Raw genomic sequence first — 19,649 nt, 5'->3', positions numbered from 1 at the left:
TTCATTACCAAGCAGCAAGTCAAGCACCATTCTATAAGGATGCTGTGTCTTTTGAAGGCCTGAAGTGATTATCCAACAAATACCATTTGGAAACTATAGGTTTAACAGAGATTCTGACAGACTGGCTTTTCCTGGCTGTTCCTCCTACTTCCTCATCTCTTCTAACTCTCCTTTGTCACTTCATCTCAACTGGATACAAGTGATTAGCTGGTGTGCATCAGAAATGAAGCCTCAAAGAACCTGACAAGTTTCTCAGAATACTCAGGAAAAGATTAATTTCTGACATGCAAATTGTTCTATGATCTTTAGGTGTTAAAGCTTTAAAAGTGATCCATACAAGTATCAAAACTCCTCTCAATTTTAGTAAAATTAAATCCACAGCCGAGTCTCATTCCAAATACTCTGAAATGCATTAATTCTGGAAAAATCAGTGAGCTCCTGTCAGGAGCAGTAAAAAAGCTCTTTCCCACAGACCTCCAGGATCCCACTGGGCATTTTCTATGCCAGTGAGCAGCAACCTGCCCACTTCAACAAGTTCATTCCCATTCCTTTATCATCATGAACTCATGCGGTGTTATTGTACGTTCAGCAACTCTTGGACTGTCACATTTCACTCCAGTGACACTTTGGGATCCTTCCCTATTCCTTCAAACACATCTGTGCCTTAGATATGGTGGTTTAAGGGAGTGGTCACTGACAGATTTGCATATGCCTGTTCAAACCACATGTTTTTCTAATGACTTTTAAGGAGTACACTCAATTCAGGAAATGGCTGTACCTATTTTTCATGCCAGAGCAAAAGAGGAATTGTTCTGTTTCATGAAGCATCTCATTGGCTATTATTTGCTGAAAGAAAATAGTTACTCTGTGGCAGGGCCTCCAACTTTTACACTGGTTTCCCTTTCTTACAAAATTGGGATAAAATCTTATCCAATTGGGATAAAAATCCAACTGCAGCAATGAACCTTATCCAGAAGGACCTCTACCTTTCACTTGCCTTGGAAGTGCTCTGCTCTTCTCCAGTAAGATTTTCACTCACCTGTGCAAACTTCTACAGACACTCAGAGCATCCCTTACCATTTAATTGCTTGGATGGCCTTAGTTAACCAAATAATTCATGAGCTTTCAGGATACACCTGGGCTATTGCAGTCTTACCTCATGCCAAGATCTGCTACCACTTGGTTAGTTTCATGAGAAGAATGGAAATCATAATAAAGCCACAGAAAGGAAGAAAGCCTTCCATCTATCTGAAAAATTTATTTCTTTGTTAACCCCCAGATATATAACTACTGCCAAACACCAAAGGTTTGCACTGCCCAGCAGCTATTTGGAATTGTTATACCAGCTGCTGGCATTTGACACCTTACTTGCTAACTCTGCACAGGAACAGCTTCAGGCACACGACCCATTTAATTGGCACTTCAGCAGACTGCTCACCTCACCCAAATACAGGGAAAACACAGCTGAGGCAGATTAAGACTGCAAAAACGATGTTCCAATGCCACAGTTCTCTCTCAGGAAGCAGAGGGAATCTCCCCAACAGAGAACCAGACTCTACACAAGCCCAAAGAGGACGTTCACATAAGCTTACAGGAGCCAGGTCCCTAATTCCCAGTGGAACTTGACCAAAAAGTCCCTCATACCAGAATAAACCTTCAGTTTTCATTCATATGATACGGGTGCCAAAGCTGCTTCTGTTGGTTAGCAGACATGAAGCTCAGTTCTGGTTTCAGGCCACAAAATCTGCACATAAGGCCATAATTCATATTTGGGATCTTGGGGATATTATTTCTTTCATCTACATCTCTCCTAGCATCATATATGCCAAAAGCCTCCATGTTTCTTCTAGAGCAAAAACCCAACAAAGCTGAAGCAAGGTAAAATTCACCTCAATGGAAGAAAACCTCTAGGACGGTGGAGCAGAAAGGAAGGAGAGAGAGAAGGAAGGATGAAACCTTATGTGGGATTGGTGTATTAGCAAGGTATCCCTTCATTCCAGGGGTAAATCCCCCCAGTGCACGTAAACCAGAGTGGCTCTTGTGAGTCCCTCACAGCATTTACAGCCCAAAGCACCCCTGACATTACTTTCACCATGATGCTGCAGAAGAACCGGCTCCAGCAAGACCACGTTTGGGCACTTCTGGAGCAGATAAAACCTGCTTTCAGGGATGACCCTCCCCTTGGGCCAGCAGGACCAGGGATGCATTTTTATAAGCACCGCAGGACCTTCCCCAGAGCAGGAGGCTCAGCCTGGCCAGGCCCTCTTGGCCCCGCTATGTCCTGCCACTAATTGTCATGCACTTGGCTGCAAACTCATCAGGGAGGAGGCATACCGGGCTAGATTTAGCTCATGCTATCCTACAAGGAAGAGAGAAGGTTTTTTTTTCTTTTGGTTTTTCTTTTCCTTTTCCTTTTTTTTTTTTTTTTTTTTTTTTTTTTTTTTTTTTTTTAAATTCCTTCTCTTAACGCTCCTCTCAGAAGACCTCGGCAGTTGCTAAGGAACTCCAGTTTTATTGCATTATAAATGATTTAAGGCAGCCTGTCAGATGCAGGTTTAGTAGGCGGGAGGAGATGTTCCATTTTACCGGCACCACCAGACGCCCCAGGAGAAGCACTGAGGGGAGGGGAGGGGGGGAGGCCGGGACCGCCTCGGCCCTCTCAGCCCCCTTCCCTCAGGAAACCGAAAACACGGGGGTTTACCCTCAAAATCCCAGCGTCACCCCCTCCCCCCTCAAACCTCATCCCCGGTGCTCAGGTGCAGCGGAGGAGCCCAGGGTCCCCCCCCCCTTTCCCCCCCACCCCCCTCCCCCACCCCCCCCCCCCCTTCTTCCCTCACCGTTCTGCGCCGCGGCGGGTCCCGGCAGGAGAGCAGTGGTCGCCAGCAGCAGCGAGAAGGCAGCGGGTAGCGGCCCAGAGCGCGGCATCCTTTCCGCAACCTGGGGAGGAGGGGGAAGGGGGGAGGGGGGGAAAAAAGCAGGAGGAGGAGGAGGAGGAAGAGGAAGGGGGGCGGCCGGGAGGGGAGGGTGAGGCGGGCGGCGGACGGGAGCGAAGCGGCTGCGGCTCTGTCCTTCTCCGCCGACCTCCTACCGCAGCGCTGCGCCCGCTCTCGCGATGCCGCCGCCACCTCTCGCGAGATTTAGGGGAGGGAGGGAGGGAGGGGGCGGCACCTGGCGGGAGGGGTGGGGGGTGTCACGCGTTCGTCCCCCCTCAGCCGCCATCTTAGCGCTGTTCCCCCCCCCCTTTTCCCGTTCGCTTAGTGTGTGCAGCTCCGGGTTTCAGCCCTCCGCTTCCTCTCCTGAGGCACCGAGGAGGGTAAAAGCTGCTAACGCGGCGGCACAGCGATTGCCCGGGGCTGCCAGCGAAGCTGCTCCAGGCTGAGTCCCCTCAGTGGCGTTGAGGGGGGGAGGATCGATCCCTTCCTGCTGCGGCGGGAAGCTGCGTCCTGAGGAGCCCCACGCACCTCTGATGGCGTTTGCCTCAAAAAAAAAAACAACCCGCGGGTAGAGTGCTAGGCAGGCCGGCAGCCTGCAGTTTGGTTTGAATTACAGGGGTGGTGTTGGGGGGGGTTTTGTGTGGCGTTATGCAGGGGCTGGGGGATGTCAGAAAAACACAGAATCTATACGAATAAACACCATTTTATCAGCCACCGGCGTGTTTTCCCCCCCAGCAGGCCTCTGCGTGGGGTTTTCTCCGTGAAAATGCTTCACTTTGCGTTAAAATTAAATGTTGGGGTAAGTAGCAATTGGAGGGGCACAGAGCAGGCTCCTCGGGACAAACGCTGCATGGGCCTGAGGGCTGGGAGAAGGCCTGGGGTGGTTAGGACCCAGACTAGTCATGTGTATTAAAAAATAAAGGTTAACTTTTTTTAGGTACAAGATGAGCTCTGCTCTTGTTGCATGGGTAGGAAACAGGCTGCAAGAAGCAAAGGTAACAGTGGAATTTGGGACACAAAGCACAAAAGCTCCCTCCTGGCTCACCTGGCCTGCAAAGCTTCCTGAAAACCAGTTGCTGATCAGCTTTGAGCAGGTTTTCTTTATTTTCCTTGCTTTAAAATGCAGATCTTGTGTCAGACCTCCTTGCATTCGTGTTGCTTGTACTGCCCTGGCTACCCCTGCTGATGTTAAACCTGTTGGAGCTATTTAAACAGTATTTCTGACAGCCCTTCTTGCTGCGATGGCACAGAAGCCTGCAACCTGCTGCTGGATGTGAGCTCCTTCTAAGGCACCCCCAGTTGGGACATAAAAAACCTGCAGGAGAGTTTGCATCCCTCATTCTTTCCCTGGCCTGGTCATTAGCAGCTGATCATTCACAAACAGGCTCCTTTGCTGGTGAATAAGCAGAAGAGGCCAACCAGACACAGCTTTTCCATGAAAACCCTTTTGCTGCCTTGAAGCCAGAGAAATCGTTGCTCTAGCACTGGGATGCTGATTAATGACTTTAATGGGCTTAATGACTGCAACTTCACAGGGCTGAGGTCACAGCTGAGAAACCTTTGGGGCTCTGCTAGCAGGGTGTGTCACCCTGGCTGCCCCTAACCCTCACGGATGCCATAGGTGTGCATCCAGACTTTCCAAGGCACTATATGGATGTGCATCCAGACATTCCATGGCACTTCATGGATGTGCATCCAGACATTCCGTAGCAGCATGGAGACATTCCATGGCACTCCATGGATGTGCATCCAGACTTTCCAAGGCACTCCATGGACGTGCATCCAGACATTCCGTGGCAGCATGGAGACATTCCATGGCACTCCATGGATGTGCATCCAGACTTCCCAAGGCACTCCATGGATGTGCATCCAGACATTCCAAGGCACTCCATGGACATGCATCCAGACATTCCATGGCACTCCATGGACGTGCATCCAGACATTCTGTGGCAGCATGGAGACATTCCATGGCACTCCATGGATGTGCATCCAGACTTTCCAAGGCACTCCATGGACGTGCATCCAAACACTCCGTGGCACTCTATGGATATGCATCCAGACATTCCATGGCACTTCATGGATGTGCATCGAGACTTTCCAAGTCACTCCAGTGGATGTGCATCCAGACATTCTGTGGCACTTCATGGATGTGCATCCAGACTTTCCAAGCCACTCCAGTGGATGTGCATCCAGGCATTCCATGGCACTTCATGGATGTGCATCCAGACTTTCCAAGTCACTCCAGTGGATGTGCATCCAGACATTCCGTGGCACTCCATGGATGTGCACCCAGACATTCCAAGCCACTCCAGTGGATGTGCATCCAGACATTCCATGGCACTTCATGGATGTGCATCCAGACTTTCCAAGGCACTCCAGTGGATATGCATCCAGACACTCCATGGATGTGCATCCAGACATTCCGTGGCACTCCAGCATTCCGCTGTGCCCTGCATCCTTTCCTGGAGTCTTTCCGTGGTGCATTTCCATGACTCACTTGCTCGTGTCAGCTGAATCAGCTCTGACACTACTGTTTGTTTTCTTGCCATGGTGCAGACACATCCCCTTTTCCCTGCTCTGAAACAATTCCCACAGTGGCTCTTCCACCCCAGAGGGAAGAGGCAAAAAGGTGAAGGTTTCACAGGGCCGTGTCCTTTCCACTCTCTGTGGAAATAATACCTGCTGGGTATTACCTTCAGAGCAGCTTGCTGTAGCTCTCTCTCCTTTCTGCAAACACCCACTCACTATTAGGCCTGACTTACAATCCAGTTTGGAGCTAGTTAGGGATGTTCTTGCCTCTGAGCATGGTTTGTATCTGCACTGGAATACTTGTTCTGTAACCATGGCAGCTCACACTGACTCATTCTGCCAGAGGCCTGGGCCCAAGTTAGCAGGAGGCTTTTTTTCTTTTTTTTTTTTTTTCCCCTCTGTAACCAGCTCAGCACGCTGTTGTTTTGCTACGATCTTCTCACCACAATTGCATAACTCACTCCTCACATTCTCATCCCTCTGGCTCTGTTCTGGGGACACCCTGGGGACACCCTGCCCTGCTTGCTGCTGGCTTCAGCCTGGGTGTGTGGTTGCTCCTTCCCTCGAAGGCTCCAGGCAGCCGAGCTTGCCCAGGGTGGTTATGACTGAGCTAACCCGTGGCCCTGTGGCTGATGCAGAGAAGATGGACAAAAAAAAAACTGTCCTGAGAAACCTGATCTGAAACTTGCTGTGGCCTTCAAGAGTCTTTTAGGGAGCATAAAGAGGGTTCCTCCAGCTTCCTGGTAAATAGATGTATTTATCAAGATTTATTCCTGCCATACTCATGTATCCAGTCATAGCTAGTATAGAGTAAAAAACTGTTGGTTTTATCATGCGGGAATATATCCTCTTACATCAGGTTGCTCTTAGAGGAAAACAGGATTTGCCAGCACTGAATTTGACACGGTGGCTTGATAGTGAGACAAGAGGTTTTTTACAAAATCAGGTTGTGTGGAGATGGTGATTCCTGAACTTGTGAGTGGCTGGGGGAACTCAGTCCTGTGTTCCAAGTTTCAAGTTTCCAAATACAGTAACTAAAAACCCCTCTGTTTCCCCTCCAATCAAGACTCTCTGTTTTCACCCGTGGTGTTTCAGTTCTGATTGTTCTCTGATTATTCCTCGGGACTTGAGCAAAACCTGGGATTCAAAATATTCCCAGCAGCCAAATCAGGGAAGAGTTTCCATTTTCACGTTGCAGAGCAGTGAAGAGGCATCATCCTTTTTTTTCCCTGGGTAATCTTTGAGCCTGTCTTCTTGCAAGTGGAAGTGTTGAAGGAATCCCTGTAATTTTGATGTATTTATTGCCAGGCTTTGGCACTCGAGGAAAGTTTTGCCTCTGGAAGTCTCATGTCCAGTCACCCCCTTTTTGTATCTATTATTGGCAAGTGGAAAACGTAGGGTAGGGCAGGAAACTGCTGGGTGAAGTCTGGCAGTGAAACTCTGCTCCTGCAGCTGTACCCAGGACTGGGAAATGCTGAATAACAGTGGGTAATGCTTGGAGGGGACATTAATACTTGGTTAATACATGCTAGGGAAAACACAGATCCTTATCCAAGGGGGCTCAGATCAGCTTGGAGACAGACCTGGGTGTATTTGCAAACCAGAAAGCCTCAGCATGGTGCAAATGGGCTGGGAAGTGGAAAATGAAGATATTAATCTCCTCAAAAACACAATGGGAGGTGGGGAGTGCCATTAACCCCATCAGATAACAGAAAGGAGCCACCAGACAGGGGTGACACCCATCCCAGTGAGTCACCAGTAGGTAAGTGGCTCTTTGTGCAGCCAGGGGTGTGTGGCACAGGAGTCTCCTTAGAGGCTTTCATCCTGAATAGCCAGAGAAAAGACTGGACTGAAAAAGAATTAATGCTCTGAGAAAGGAGAGACAAAGGAAAAGCTTGTAAAATAATAGAGAAATATGTTCTGAGGAATGAGAGGCAAAGAAAAAGCTTCTTAAATAATAGAGAAATGGTCTTTGTGGGAAAGGGGGAAAAAAAAAAATAAAAGAGGAAAGACCCTCAGGTACTGATGAGAGGAGAATATAGATGTGCTTTTTATTTTGCAGAAATCTGTCTTTACACAATGCAACCCCACTGGGTAATGGGGCTATTTCAAGCAATCTCCCATCCTCCTACATGTTCAAAAATGTTCCTGTCAGAACTGGTCAAAATGTTTTAATGATTTTTTTTTTCCCTACGAAGAAATGTCTTTTCACACAAAACAAACATTGTGACAGGAAGGGTAATTTTGATCGAAATTATTTGCAATGTAAACAAAGAGTCCAATGAGAAATATTGGCATAATTGCTTCCATCTTTGTTATGACAAAACAAAATCAAGTTTGCTTAACCTTACATTCTGCAGAAAAGGAGCAAGAAGGCAAAAAATAAATAGTTTTTATTTCTGCTAGCTCTATCTGAACTAGCCCCAAAGTTATTTATCACAACTGCAAATTTCTCATGCAGCTCAGCCACACGGCAGTGTTTTTCTCCACCCAATCTTTTAGAAATAGCTGAGTTTCCAGTGACAGCCACACAAGGGCTATTATTCCCTGACCTCATTATCCTGAGGAAAAGGATAACAATATCCTCCAGCTCTTGTTGGGAGCAGCTCTCTCCAGACAGAGGGACAGCCATGCCACACTCCAACTCCCTTCTGTAGGGCTCTGGGGCCTCCAGAAAGTCTCTGGGGGCAACCTGAACACCTGGGAGGATTTGGATGATGCCAAGGTGAGGTTGTGGGTGATGCCATCAGGAACAGACAGCAGGTGGCACCCATGGATTAGCACAGGGCTTGCTCAGGGTGAGCCTGAGCCAGGCTGGGCAATGCCTGCAACCAGAGTTTAGTTTCATCTTCTTGAGAAGAGCAAGGAAATGGGCTGCTTGGAGGGACATGGCTGTGTCCTGGGTGAGGTGGCACTTTATTGCTCAGATTGTTCCCATCATCTTTTGTTAGCCTGGGGACTACAGCAAGGATGGGTGTCATGCCAGGGAGCAGCAAGGAGCCTGATCCCTAAAGGATGAGGAAGCAAGGGGGACACCGTGGACCAGCCTCAAGGTACCCGAGGATGGAGACAGCCAAGAGACCCAGTCATTAGGCATGTTCCCAACAGCAAGGTATGCTTGAGAGCAAGCTGGGGAATCAAAACACAGGTCAGGATGGATCCTGGTGAGAGCAACCAGGATCAGACACAGCCAGATGATCCCCAGGAAGGTCCAAAGTGACAAAACATACCTGAGTTCAACTTGGGAAATCAGTCTGGATCAGGATTCGGATCAACATAGCCCAGAGTTGAGGGCAGTCAAACATGGGAATGGTCTCCCAGGGTAAGCAGTGGATTTCAGACAGTTTTAAGTCTTAGTTTGATGAGGTGCTGAGACCTCTCACATAAACAGGAATATCAGAAGGGTTGGACCAGATGGTTCTTCCAGTCTGACATTCTGTGATTCCATAGGCAGGCACGAGGACAGCTAGAGCAGAACTAGAGAGCAGCACCCCAGGGTCACATCTCAGACCAGAGCTGAGGGCTCTGAGGGTTCCTGAGCTACAGGAAATGTATCTTACAAAACCTGCAGGTTGTAGGAAGTTCTGGAAGCCTGGCTTTCAGTCTAGACCCTCAGCCCAAACCCTGGATCATTTCTTGTGCTTTTTCTTGTGCTTCTGCTGTGTGTGTCCCTGCCAGCAGGACATCCCAGGAGCTGAGCTTAAATGGGCTCCCACGGCCATGAGTGGGTGTGGGTGGGAGTCCCAGCTGGGGCTGCTTAGCAGCCAGCCTGCATGCATGGGTTGCTCAAAAGACAGAGCAAAAGACAGTTGTCCTGTCCCCAAAGTGCTTTCTGCTGATTTTTTGCATCATGGGACTCCTCAGTGACCTCCTCATCCAGGCTGTGTCACCCTGGCTCTCCGCTCTTCCCTCAGGGGGATGGGGGTGGAAGCTCATGGTGCCAGCTCCCCCACAATGTCCAACTCTTACTGAAGCAGCTCTGAGTTTGGAAGCCTGATTCTGGGGGGCCAGAGGCAGCTCGGTGACCCAAAGATCGATGCCAGCTGTGCCACCACGGCTCTGCATCGACCACAAAGCTCTGCCAGGCCACCTCCTCGGGGCCCAGCCACACGCAGGCAGCCAGGCAGAAAAGCGGAGTAAATGCTGCTGATTGCAATGAAACGATCGGGCTGGGATCACTGGGGGGAGGAGAGAGAAAACAGCCCAGCCAGGAGTTGATCAGCCAGCTGGCAAAGCAAAACCCGTGGCAGCACAGATTGATGGTGACCGTGGACACCGGGGGACCGCCCGGTCGTCACATGGTGTGTGGCACTTATTTTATATATATACATCCCCAGCAAGTCAGCTCCATCGGAATTAAGGGTATTAGTCAGCCTTAACAGTGTGGTAAATGATACAATGAGCTCAATCTATTTTCCTAATCCCGTGAGGTGGAGGTCAGATGTGATTTTCTGGCCTTCAGTGGCTCTCTTGGCTTCCTCTGGTCAGACTTGCTGAGCCGGGGCTCTCTGTGCTGGCCTGGGGCACGTTTGGTTTATTTAGCCCCTGATGCAATGGTTTTACCATAAAAGTGGTGCAAGGAAACCTGAGGCTCCCTTGAAAATTATGCTAAATTATGTAAAGCAATGGGTCCAGCTCTGAAGGCACCAGTAAGGGTGAACCTCACTGCCACCCCAGCCACGCACCCACCTCCTGCCCATTCCCCTGGGAGACGATGAGCTCCGAGCCAATGGCTCTTGGGATGAGCTGGAGTGGTGTGAGCCTGGCTCAGGTTCCCAGACTGGCTTTGCTGGGATGGGGTTTAGGTTTAGGGTTCCCTATCTTCTGCGTGGCTGCTTGGCATCGTTTGAGTATGAGGAGCTGCAGCAGGAGGGGTTTCAGGCTCGGAGAGGGGTGGAACACAGAGGGCACCATTCCCTCCCATCCCTGCCCAGACTCCATAAGCTCAGGCAGACCCCCGCCCCTCCTCTCTTCCCTCCCCTCCTCACTTCCCTGCTCTTCCCCTGTGCTCCTTTCCCACCAGATCCCCCCTGCTCTTCAGAATCCACATCCATGGGGGCTGGAAGAGCCCCAGAGCCCTCTCCTGGGTCAGCCCTGCCCCAGGGATCCTCAGGCACCCATCCCTGCCAGCATCCAGCCCGGGATGTATGTATATACTGGGAATCCCAAGGTCATTTGGATCTGCTGTCATTCCAAGGCCAGATGTTGATCACCCCTTGGTGTGAGGTCTGAGCAGCTCAGCCTTTGTGTTTTAGACAGGAGATATTCCCTAAACTCAACTTTTTGCCTGACCAACAAGGAGGAAGGTGCCTGTGGCTCAAATCAGGGGCTGCATGGCCCTCCAGCAGGCAGAGGGGATGTGCCAGGTCTGTCTCTTGCTCTGCCACCCGTGACCCCAGTTTAACTCCTCACAGACCCATCCGTGTGCTGCAAGGGGCTGGTTGTGCCCCTTCCACTGGAGAGGGGAGCTTGGGGTCAGCATCCCAGCAAGCCTGGGCTCACCTTCCAGACTCGAAGGCACTGATGGGGCAAGAAGAAGGAGTGGTTTTAATCCAGCTCCAGAAACCTCCTCCCCAAGGGGCTTAGCCCAGCAGTAGGAGGTAGCCAGAGTCTCCCAGCAAACTGGGTGAAATTATCTGTTTACAACCCCAAAAAAACTGCATTTGGGGCTGGGACCATGTTGGTCAGTGCTGTGCCCTGCTAAGGCCTGGGAATGATTTAAATAGGGAGAATCCAAGGTTTCTTGTTGATGGTTTTAGCCTGTAAGTGTGTGTGTTGGGGCTTTAGGGTTTTTTGTACTTCTCAGAGATGAAAGCTACTGAGGAAGCTGTGGCCGAGAGGGATGGGGAAATCTTCTGGATGCTAAATGCAGAAAGAGTTTCTGAGCAGAAGATATTTTAATCAGTAGGAAAAAATGAACAACAGGGAAGAGCAGTGAGTGACTGTGGGCTCAGCTGAATATCTTCAGTGTCTCACCCCCAAAATCTAGGAGGAGTGTCAGTAAGGGAGGTTTAAGTGATGGCAAACACTATGGCTGGTGCAGAATTAGGGATGCTCCAGACTGAGCAGGGAGGACTTTTATAGCAGCAACCAGATGAGCATTGTGCAGGATGACTGTGATTCTTTGGGCATTTCTGGGTTAGATTGCAGTAACTTTGCAGCAAAAAGCAATTTTGCTTTAACTTTAATCAACTCTACAACAAAGCCTCAAAGTAGTAAAGAGCAGAAGGCACCAGAAGGTAGGAAATTGTCAGCATTGCTGGAGCTGAAAGATAAGATTGTACTCCCTACAGCTGCACTAAAAGAAGATAAATTATCCATAGGGGCAATTCAAAAAGAAAATAATGTACAATTAAAATTGTTTGAATTACAGTTTTAGGGTAGCATGGGGGGAGGAGAAAGACAGCATGGGTGGAAAGCCTGCAGCCTTCTTCACATGTGTGTTTAGAGAGCAGTAATGGAAAAAAAGACAATAAATTTGGCAGGGCAGGCCCTAAAGAGCAAAGGATGTGTTAAAATGGACCTCAGAGAGAGCTGCTGAGCCTGGGGGATGTATGCAATGTAATGTAAAGGGAGCCAGCTCTGAGCTTGCCAGGAGCAAGAGGCAAGCCTGGGAAAGACTGGAAGAGTTGCAGGAAGGCTGGAAATCTCTTCTCTGGAGGTTCTTGCCAGCAATCCTGGCTGGTTTGCCACTCAAAGCCTTTGGCTGGGTGGGGGACTGCTATGCTCTGGCAAGGCTGGGGTGCTAGGAGCAGAGGTGGGTGCTTGTGCATCTGTGACCAGAAGCATCTTTTTAGCCCTCAGGATCTCCAAGGCTTCAGCACCCTGTGATGCTGGTGTGTTTTGGAAATGGTTCCCAAAATTCAAATAAACTTTAGTCCCCAGGACATGTGGCCTCCAGAAAAAGCAGATGAGGTGCAGAGGTTTGTGGTTATTTCAGGTTTCTGCTGACCTCTGCCATTCTTTGGGCTTGATTTGAGCACAGTGCAAACAAACCACAGGCTAAAGGTTAGGGGAAAAAAAAAAAAAGCTGCTAGAGGAGTGTGTTGTCATGATCTTAAATAACTGTCCTGTATTCCTGCTTTGCTTGGGCAGTTTGTTTGGGTCAGACAGGGCAAGCAGGACCTGTGGCCACATCCCCAGGTGGGTCCTGCTATGGGACCAGGAAATCCATGCTGCAGACCTATCCCCAAGACCTGTCAAGCTGCTGCAAAAGTCTGGGGGAAGTGAATAGTTGATTTTAGTTTGTTGTGACAAAGCCTTTGCCTGGCTTCATGAGTGGGAATCTCCTCGTGGGACTGGAGACACCTCCTAAAGCAGGTGGCAGGATATTTGGGAGAAAGTTGGTGTATCCCGTGCTGCAAGATCCCCTAAAAAGCTGATGGTTCCTCTTGCCATCCCACCAGCCACCTGTCAAGGGAGCCCAGCTCCAAACAGATGGTGATGGGGAGGATCATGCTGGGGATAATGGTGTGAAGGCAGCAGCTTGTGTGTGATAAGTTTGACACGTTGCCATGGGACAGCTGCAATTTATAAACCTAAAGCATTATTCCCAGACAGGCTTCGTGGTGTCTTCTTCAGTTGCCCATATTCCCTTCCTCCCTGCCAGCTGCCTCGGATGAAGAGGAGAAGGAGGAGGAGGATGATGGTGCTGAGATAGATGAGCTGCTCTGGGCTGGGGAGGACTTTTCTTGGAAGGACTTTTCTTTTCTGTTCTCTGCAGCACAGGGTGGGCTCTAAAAATGTGTGGGTGAGACTGGGAATGTGGTGCTCTGGTGCTTGGCTTCCTGAGCTCAGCACCTAGAGGAGCAGCAGCGTGGGTGTTATTCCCTCTCAAGGCTTCATTTTCCTTCAGATCATCCCTTTCCCACCACTTCTTCTCCCCCGTGAGCTCTCGGGACCACTGTGGCATGGATCATAGCAAGGTTTGAGCAGTTGATGGACAGCCAGGACATGTCCCTCAGTGCCAGCTGGCTGCTGCCCTGGTCTGAGTGTGTTGCTGACTCCCCCTGCTGAATTTCCACCCAAGATGGTGGGACCCAAATCACCCCTCAGGCTTCCACCTCCATGCAGACTTAGGTCAAGTTTGCTAGCACAGTCCCGGGGAGAGCCAGCAACATGGTCCAGACAAGCTTTCCCTAGGCAGCTGGGCTTAACAAGAATATTGGGTACACCTAAAAAGCATGAACTCCAATAGCAGCAGCAGCATCCTTTTCTTTTGGGGCTGCTGCTGGGCTGTTTTTGCTGGAATGGTGGGGATGCTGTGCAGGAGGGGTTTGGGCTGTGTGTCTGTCTGTCTGTCTGCAGGCTGCCAGCAGGCTGGTGATGAGCAGATGGTGAGCAAGGACTGTGTAGTGGAGGCTGCCAAGCAACCCCTGCTACCCACCAGGCTGCCAGGGGCTGTGTGGGCATCTTCGGGGTAGGAGCCCAGGTCCAACGACTCCCCTCAAGCTCCCCACTGGTTAGATCAAGTCAGCAGATTAAAGTTATATTTTGTGGGGGGATAGGGCCTTGCAATATTATCCATAGAAGCAGCTCTCCTCTGGAAAGAGGCTAAGAGACTTGGGGTTGTTCAGCCTGGAGAAGAGAAGGAACTTCCAGTGTCTGAAGGGGCCACAGGAAAGCTGGGGAGGGACTTGGGACAAGGGAATGAAGTGGTAGGACAAGGGAGAACAGTTTCAGCTGAAAGAGGGGACATGCAGGTGAAACATTAGGGAGAAATTGTGCCCTGTGAGTGTGCTGAGACCCTGGGACAAGTTCACCAGAGAAACTGTGGCTGCCCCATCCCTGGAAGTGTTGAGGAACAGACTGGATGGGGCTTGGAGCAACCTGGGATGGTGGGACCCCATGCAGGGGGTGTGGATCTTTAAGGTCCCTTCCAACCCAGTCAGGGATTCTATTATAGCATATAGGTTTGCATTAGCTTAGTTGCACCCTGCTATAATGTTTGGCCAACTTCACATACCTTTGAAATGGGAAATACAAATGTTGAGTCGACCAGTAGGAGTTTTTAGGCAAACTAAGTGGGCACTCAGGCTGTGAGCAGTGAGTATCCTTTGCAGCTTGGCTTGCTTGTGAGGGGATTCCTTATGGTTTATTCTTCATCAGTGTGAAATCTTTTCAAGTCCTGCCTGGCTGGACTTTGCTGTCACCACTTCCCTTGGAATGTGGTGATCCCATCCTGTGGTGCTGCTGCTCCTCTTTGGCCCTACCCAGGTATTTATTCTGCCTGATTTCCCTTCCATGTGCACTCGAGGTTGGCTGTGGAGTTTGCTTATTGTTGCAATGCAGGGTTTTGAGTTTACTGAAAAAAACACCTTAAGGAAAGGCTTTAGGGATAATTTTATTTTTTTTTCAAATCATGAATTGATGAAACCAGAGTGATTGAGGTGTTACTGGGGAAAAGAAAAGCCTCGTGACTTTTCTCTGGTGAGTGAATACATTGCTGATATTTACAGCTAGCCTGGAACTGAATTAATTTGCTGGGAGATGAAAATGCAGACCATGCTTTGTAACAGAACCAGGAAAGCCTGTGCTTCTCCCTGCTCTTCTGTGAACAGGGAATTTGTCTGGGGCAGGCAGGAGACAGAGCCCATGATGGAGTGATGATGGGTACAGGGACACTGGGTGATCCAAGTGATGGTGGCCACGTGGCAGCATTTGGAAAGCAGGAGCTGGTGGCTGTCAGGGCAAGGCAGGGAAATCTGTGGGAGTGAATGGGAGAATCCTTCAGGTACTGCATGGATGTGATCTTAGAGAAATCCCCACTGAGAAATTCCTCCTACCTCTGTGAGGTGAAATAATAGGAGGGAGCTGCTGGTCCTATGGGATCTTCCCCCCATGTCAGGGCAGATCCTACATCTTTTCTGACCTCACCTCTGAATTACAGAGGAGACGTGGTAGGACCAGAGCTGGGTGTCCAGCTGTCCCAGTGATGTACAGGACTGTGAGATGCCTTTTGCAAAGCTGTCACTGCTGGGCTCAGGGCATATTCCTGACCTTTTATTTTGCAGGTGCAATGTTCCTGCCTGCTCCTTTCCAGGTTGGCACACACAGCTTGGGCTGGAGAGGATGATGAGGGAGGACAGCCCCTGCCTGCCCTGCTCTGAGGGCACAGTGACAGCTCTGGTGATGTCTGGAGCTGAGCACAGAGGGGCAGTGCCTTTGGGGGAGCAGTTCTCATGTATCTTAGCTCTGGGAAAACCCTTCTTTTGCCCTTCTTCATCCTGCCCTTGCTGGCTCTGTGGTGATGGTGAGTCCCAGCCCCCCTTGGGCTGGTGGGGTTGCTGAAGTGGGGGCTGCAGAAGTGCTTTGTGCTGGGGATGCTGCTGGGGGCAAGGCTGGGCGGAAGCTTGGGAGAGATGTGGAAACAAAGTGGGAGGAAAGGAGGAGGAAAAAAGCCTCATTTTCTGTGTCTAGGGGAAGGGAAGTGCTCCCCAGGGGCCTGGTTCTCAGCTTTAGCAACAACTGCTTTAGCAACAACTCTCCAGCTTGCATTTCTCAGAGGAAATTTTTGCAGCTGAAACAAAGAGGAGGCTTTTCAGCCTGCAGGGTCTGCTCCGAGGCAGCTGCAGAAATCCTCTGCAAACAGAGCAGCTTCATCTTCCTGCTCCTGAGAGCCCTGCCTGAAGTGAGAAGGACGGGAGTGCTGTGGTTCCAAGGTGGCAGTGGCAGCCAGACATCCCTGCAGCCTGGAGCTTCACAAAAATGCTTCATGAGCTTCAGGGAATGTCTGGTCATCCCAGCAAGGATCTCACCTGAGCTGTGTCTGGCAGGGGCTGGCAAAGGCCTTGGGTGCAGAGCTTTCTTCCACCACTGTTGCAAATTTAATACCATTAAAAAAAAATAAATACCTTTGGGTCTGTGCCAGGGAAGGCTGGGTGGGCTCAGCTGATGTGGCTTGGCAGGGTTTTCCTGACATGGCATTTTCTGGAGCTGCAGACCCCTGTGCTGTGGGGAAAACCTCTGCTCACCCTCCCTTGTTACCCCTTGCAGAGCCCTCAGGGTAATTTCACAACACTTAGGGCAAAACTAAGGTCAAGTCCCACCCTTTCTCTTGCCCCAGCGTTCCCTGGTGCCAACCTGGGGTGCTGATCCCAATAAATTGTTAACTTTTCAAATAGAAGTCAGCCAGATTGGTTCATCTGCAGTTGGGGGAACACCAGCACTGGCAACTCAGCCCTCAGCACCCTCAGCTATTGCTATCCTGAGTCCCATCTGGAGTTTGAGATAAAAAAAAAAACCCAAAACCCTGAATTTAGTGGGGGACCATTTGTTGTAGCCAGCCTCAACGAAAGGACAAACCAAGGCTTGAACCCACCAGTTTGAGCATCTCCTGGTGGTGGGGACCTGCTGGGTGTGTGCTTGGGTAAGAGGCTGAGTGTACCTTGGCCAGATGTGCAGCAGCATCTGGGATCTCATCCAAGTTTTGCTAGCAGGGGTTGCTTCAGCATTTGGAGCCCATTGCTGGGCTTTTTGCTCATGAATGCCCCTTGTGTGCTGCAAAACCAGGGAGTGCTCCAAAGCAGCTCCTGCCACGCTTGCAGACTTCAGACATCTGCTCTGAATGAGTGCCTGTCCCCAGCCCTGACCCTGCCTCTCAGGACAGCCACAGCCAAAGCATCTCAGCTCTGTTCCTCCTGAGGGAGCAGGACTGAGCTTGTCCAGATGCAGCTTCCCCAGGAAAGGCTCAGGAGCCCCAGGTCAGCTTTGTGGTGTGTGTTTGCTCCTGGAACTGGGCTGCTGCTCTGCCTCTTGCTTCAAAGCAGCCTCCAAAGCTCATTCCTGCTTCTCCCCAGCCTTTGCTTTGTACCCTGATGTTCCCTGTCCTCCTTTGAGGCTGCAGCAGAAGCCAGAGCTGTTTTCCACATGTCTGAGGACTCTGTGGCTGCAGCCACTTGCCCAGTTACCAGCACAGGGATCCATCCAGCTGATGGTTGGTTCCAGAGTGCTCCAGCAAGGATCATCTGGGCAGCTTTTGGGGGATGGAAACCTGCATGGAGCCCAGGTGGGATTTACCCTCCACTGCCCTACCTTGTACCAAATAGGTTATGAAGGTGACCAGGTGTGCCAGGTGCCCTTTGATGGAAGGAAAGAGAGGAGATTGGGCATTGCCTCTTTGTTATCAGTGTTATCAGCTGGGAAATGCTGCTCTGCTGTGTGGGTGGTGGGAAGGATCCCCTGGGATGCAGATAGGTGACCTGGTCACTGGGGATACCCTGGTCAGCAGCTCTGGATTTGCAGAGCACCTCCATCCACTCCGGCTATTCCTCCCCTCCTTGATCAAATTATGGCTGAGCATGACATTAAACTTGCAAACTGCAGCCTTTTTCTTTGCCTTTCAGTATATTTTTTGTTACCAGCTTCATTATTATGCACATTTCTTATGCAAATACCTCGGGTACTGCAGGGTCTGAGGATGGAAAATTCGCCAAAATAATAATTTGGGATGGAGAACATCTATGATTTAAATTCCTCCCCAGAAGCCCTTTCATTGTTAATTATAAGCAGGCTTGCAAGCAACATGGATTTTAATTTTTAGCTAGTTTTGATGTTGAAAAACCTGCCTTTATTTCTTTTGTGTGCTTGTATTTAACACTAAGAAAGCTCAGGTGCACACTTTGTATCTTCAAAGCCTGACAGGAGTGGAGTTGCACTTGCAGTTAAGATATCAAAGCCAAGATGCTGCTTTTATCATCTGAACTGCTGGGAGCAGGGACAAAGTGATGGAGCTGCAATGGTGGGAAGCCCCAGGCAGTGCTGGGAGTCTGTGCCTACTTTTGGAGGAGCCTTTGGGTTCCACCTGCATTTTTTAGGGGTTGCTGAGCTTTGATGCTGGAAATCATGGATGCATGAAGCCAGGGGAGAGAAGAGGCTCAATGCAGAAGGTTCCTGGCCACCTACTCCCTGCTGCAGCACTGGGGGATGATGCTTGAGTCTTGTCCATCAGCCCCCAAAAAATAAGGATGGGGAGAAGGTGCCAAGGGGGTTGACATTGCTCACGTCTGGTCTGCAGGAGCTGGGATCCCATCCAGCACTGCCCACGCCAGGCTGGGCACGGAAAGAGAAATCCTCCTGATTCCCAGGGCACATCTGTGAATCCAACACAGATTTAGTAGCAGGCTTGGGGAGGATATTGGCTTCCTCCTGGCTCATTCTTCCTCTTGCCACTCCCAGTGCCTGAGTCAAGATGTGCAGCCTTATTACCACCTCTGTTGCTGCAAAATCCTTCCTTGCCTGCAAAGGGAATAAGAAAAAAAAACAAAAAACAAACAAATGCTTTTAAATATAGCCTGGTTTGGGTTATTTTTATTTGCCTTTCATTTTAAGCTCTCCACCTTTGCTTGTTCTGTCTTTTCCTCTGTAATCAAAGGGGTGAGGCACCTCTGATGCTCGGGAGCAATGAAAGACCTGAACCTCCTGTGTGGTCACCTGGTTCTGAGGCAGCCACCAGAGCCTTGGGGACACCACCAGAGCCTTGGGGACAGGCGACATCTGCCTGCCAGAGAGAAAAACATGGTAAAAGCAAAAGCTGCTTCCTTTGGGGACACAGCCGCTGTGTGTGCAGCTGATGCTGAAAAATTGGTCTTACAAAGAACTCGGCTTCCTCCCAGTGCCCTCCCTGCTCGTCCTCCTCTTCCTCCTTCCCTGCCCTGCCCCGGCTCCGGAGGGGATCCCTGGGAATGTCGGGGAGCGATGCTTGGGATGTAAAAGGAGAAATTTAGTTAAAGGAGCGCGGGGGGCAGCTCAGGACAACGGCCCCGGCCCGGCCAGGAGCAACCCCATGGGCTGCGGGAGCGATGAGGAGGTCCCCAGGAAAACAGCAAAACCCCAAAGGCAGGGATAGGGATTTTCCCCAAGGAAAGGGAGGGGGTGGTCTTGGCATGGCGCCTGCAGGGGGAAGGTTGCCCTGACGCTTCGAGCCTCTCAAGTTTTATTCTTTTTAGGTGGGGGAATCTCAGGGCCGTCCCCTTCCACCGCGGGGACTCCCAGCTCTTTGGGGGATCCCTTCCGATCCCGGCAGCATCTCCCACCCCGCAGGGCACGGGGTCAAACCTTACCCAGACTTCCCCCCCCCCTCCATCCCGGTGCCCCCCCCCCCCCCCGTCCCCTCCTCTTTTAGGCCCCGCCCCCTCCTCTCCGCCCCGGCCGGAAGTGGCCGCAGCCAATCAGGGACGGGGACTCCAC

At 50.5% G+C, this 19,649-nt stretch overlaps 1 protein-coding gene across 2 annotated transcripts in view; it reads right to left on the bottom strand.

Annotated features, from left to right (window-relative positions):
- NPTN (neuroplastin) overlaps positions 1–3,086 on the bottom strand; it is a 58,773-nt gene extending 55,687 nt beyond the window's left edge. The window contains exon 1 of one of the 2 annotated variants that reach the window (XM_030457237.1): positions 2,838–3,086. In XM_030457237.1, the coding sequence (XP_030313097.1) occupies positions 2,838–2,925 (88 nt within the window). In that variant the 5' untranslated portion in view covers positions 2,926–3,086. The remainder of the gene's footprint in view (positions 1–2,837) is intronic. The other variant, XM_030457236.1, reaches the window with a different exon arrangement.
- Positions 3,087–19,649: the final 16,563 nt, after the last annotated feature.

The sequence above is a fragment of the Calypte anna genome, chromosome 10, assembly GCF_003957555.1.
Source record: "Calypte anna isolate BGI_N300 chromosome 10, bCalAnn1_v1.p, whole genome shotgun sequence".
Taxonomy (NCBI): Eukaryota; Metazoa; Chordata; class Aves; order Apodiformes; family Trochilidae; genus Calypte; species Calypte anna.
This window is presented reverse-complemented; position numbering and strand designations above follow the sequence as displayed.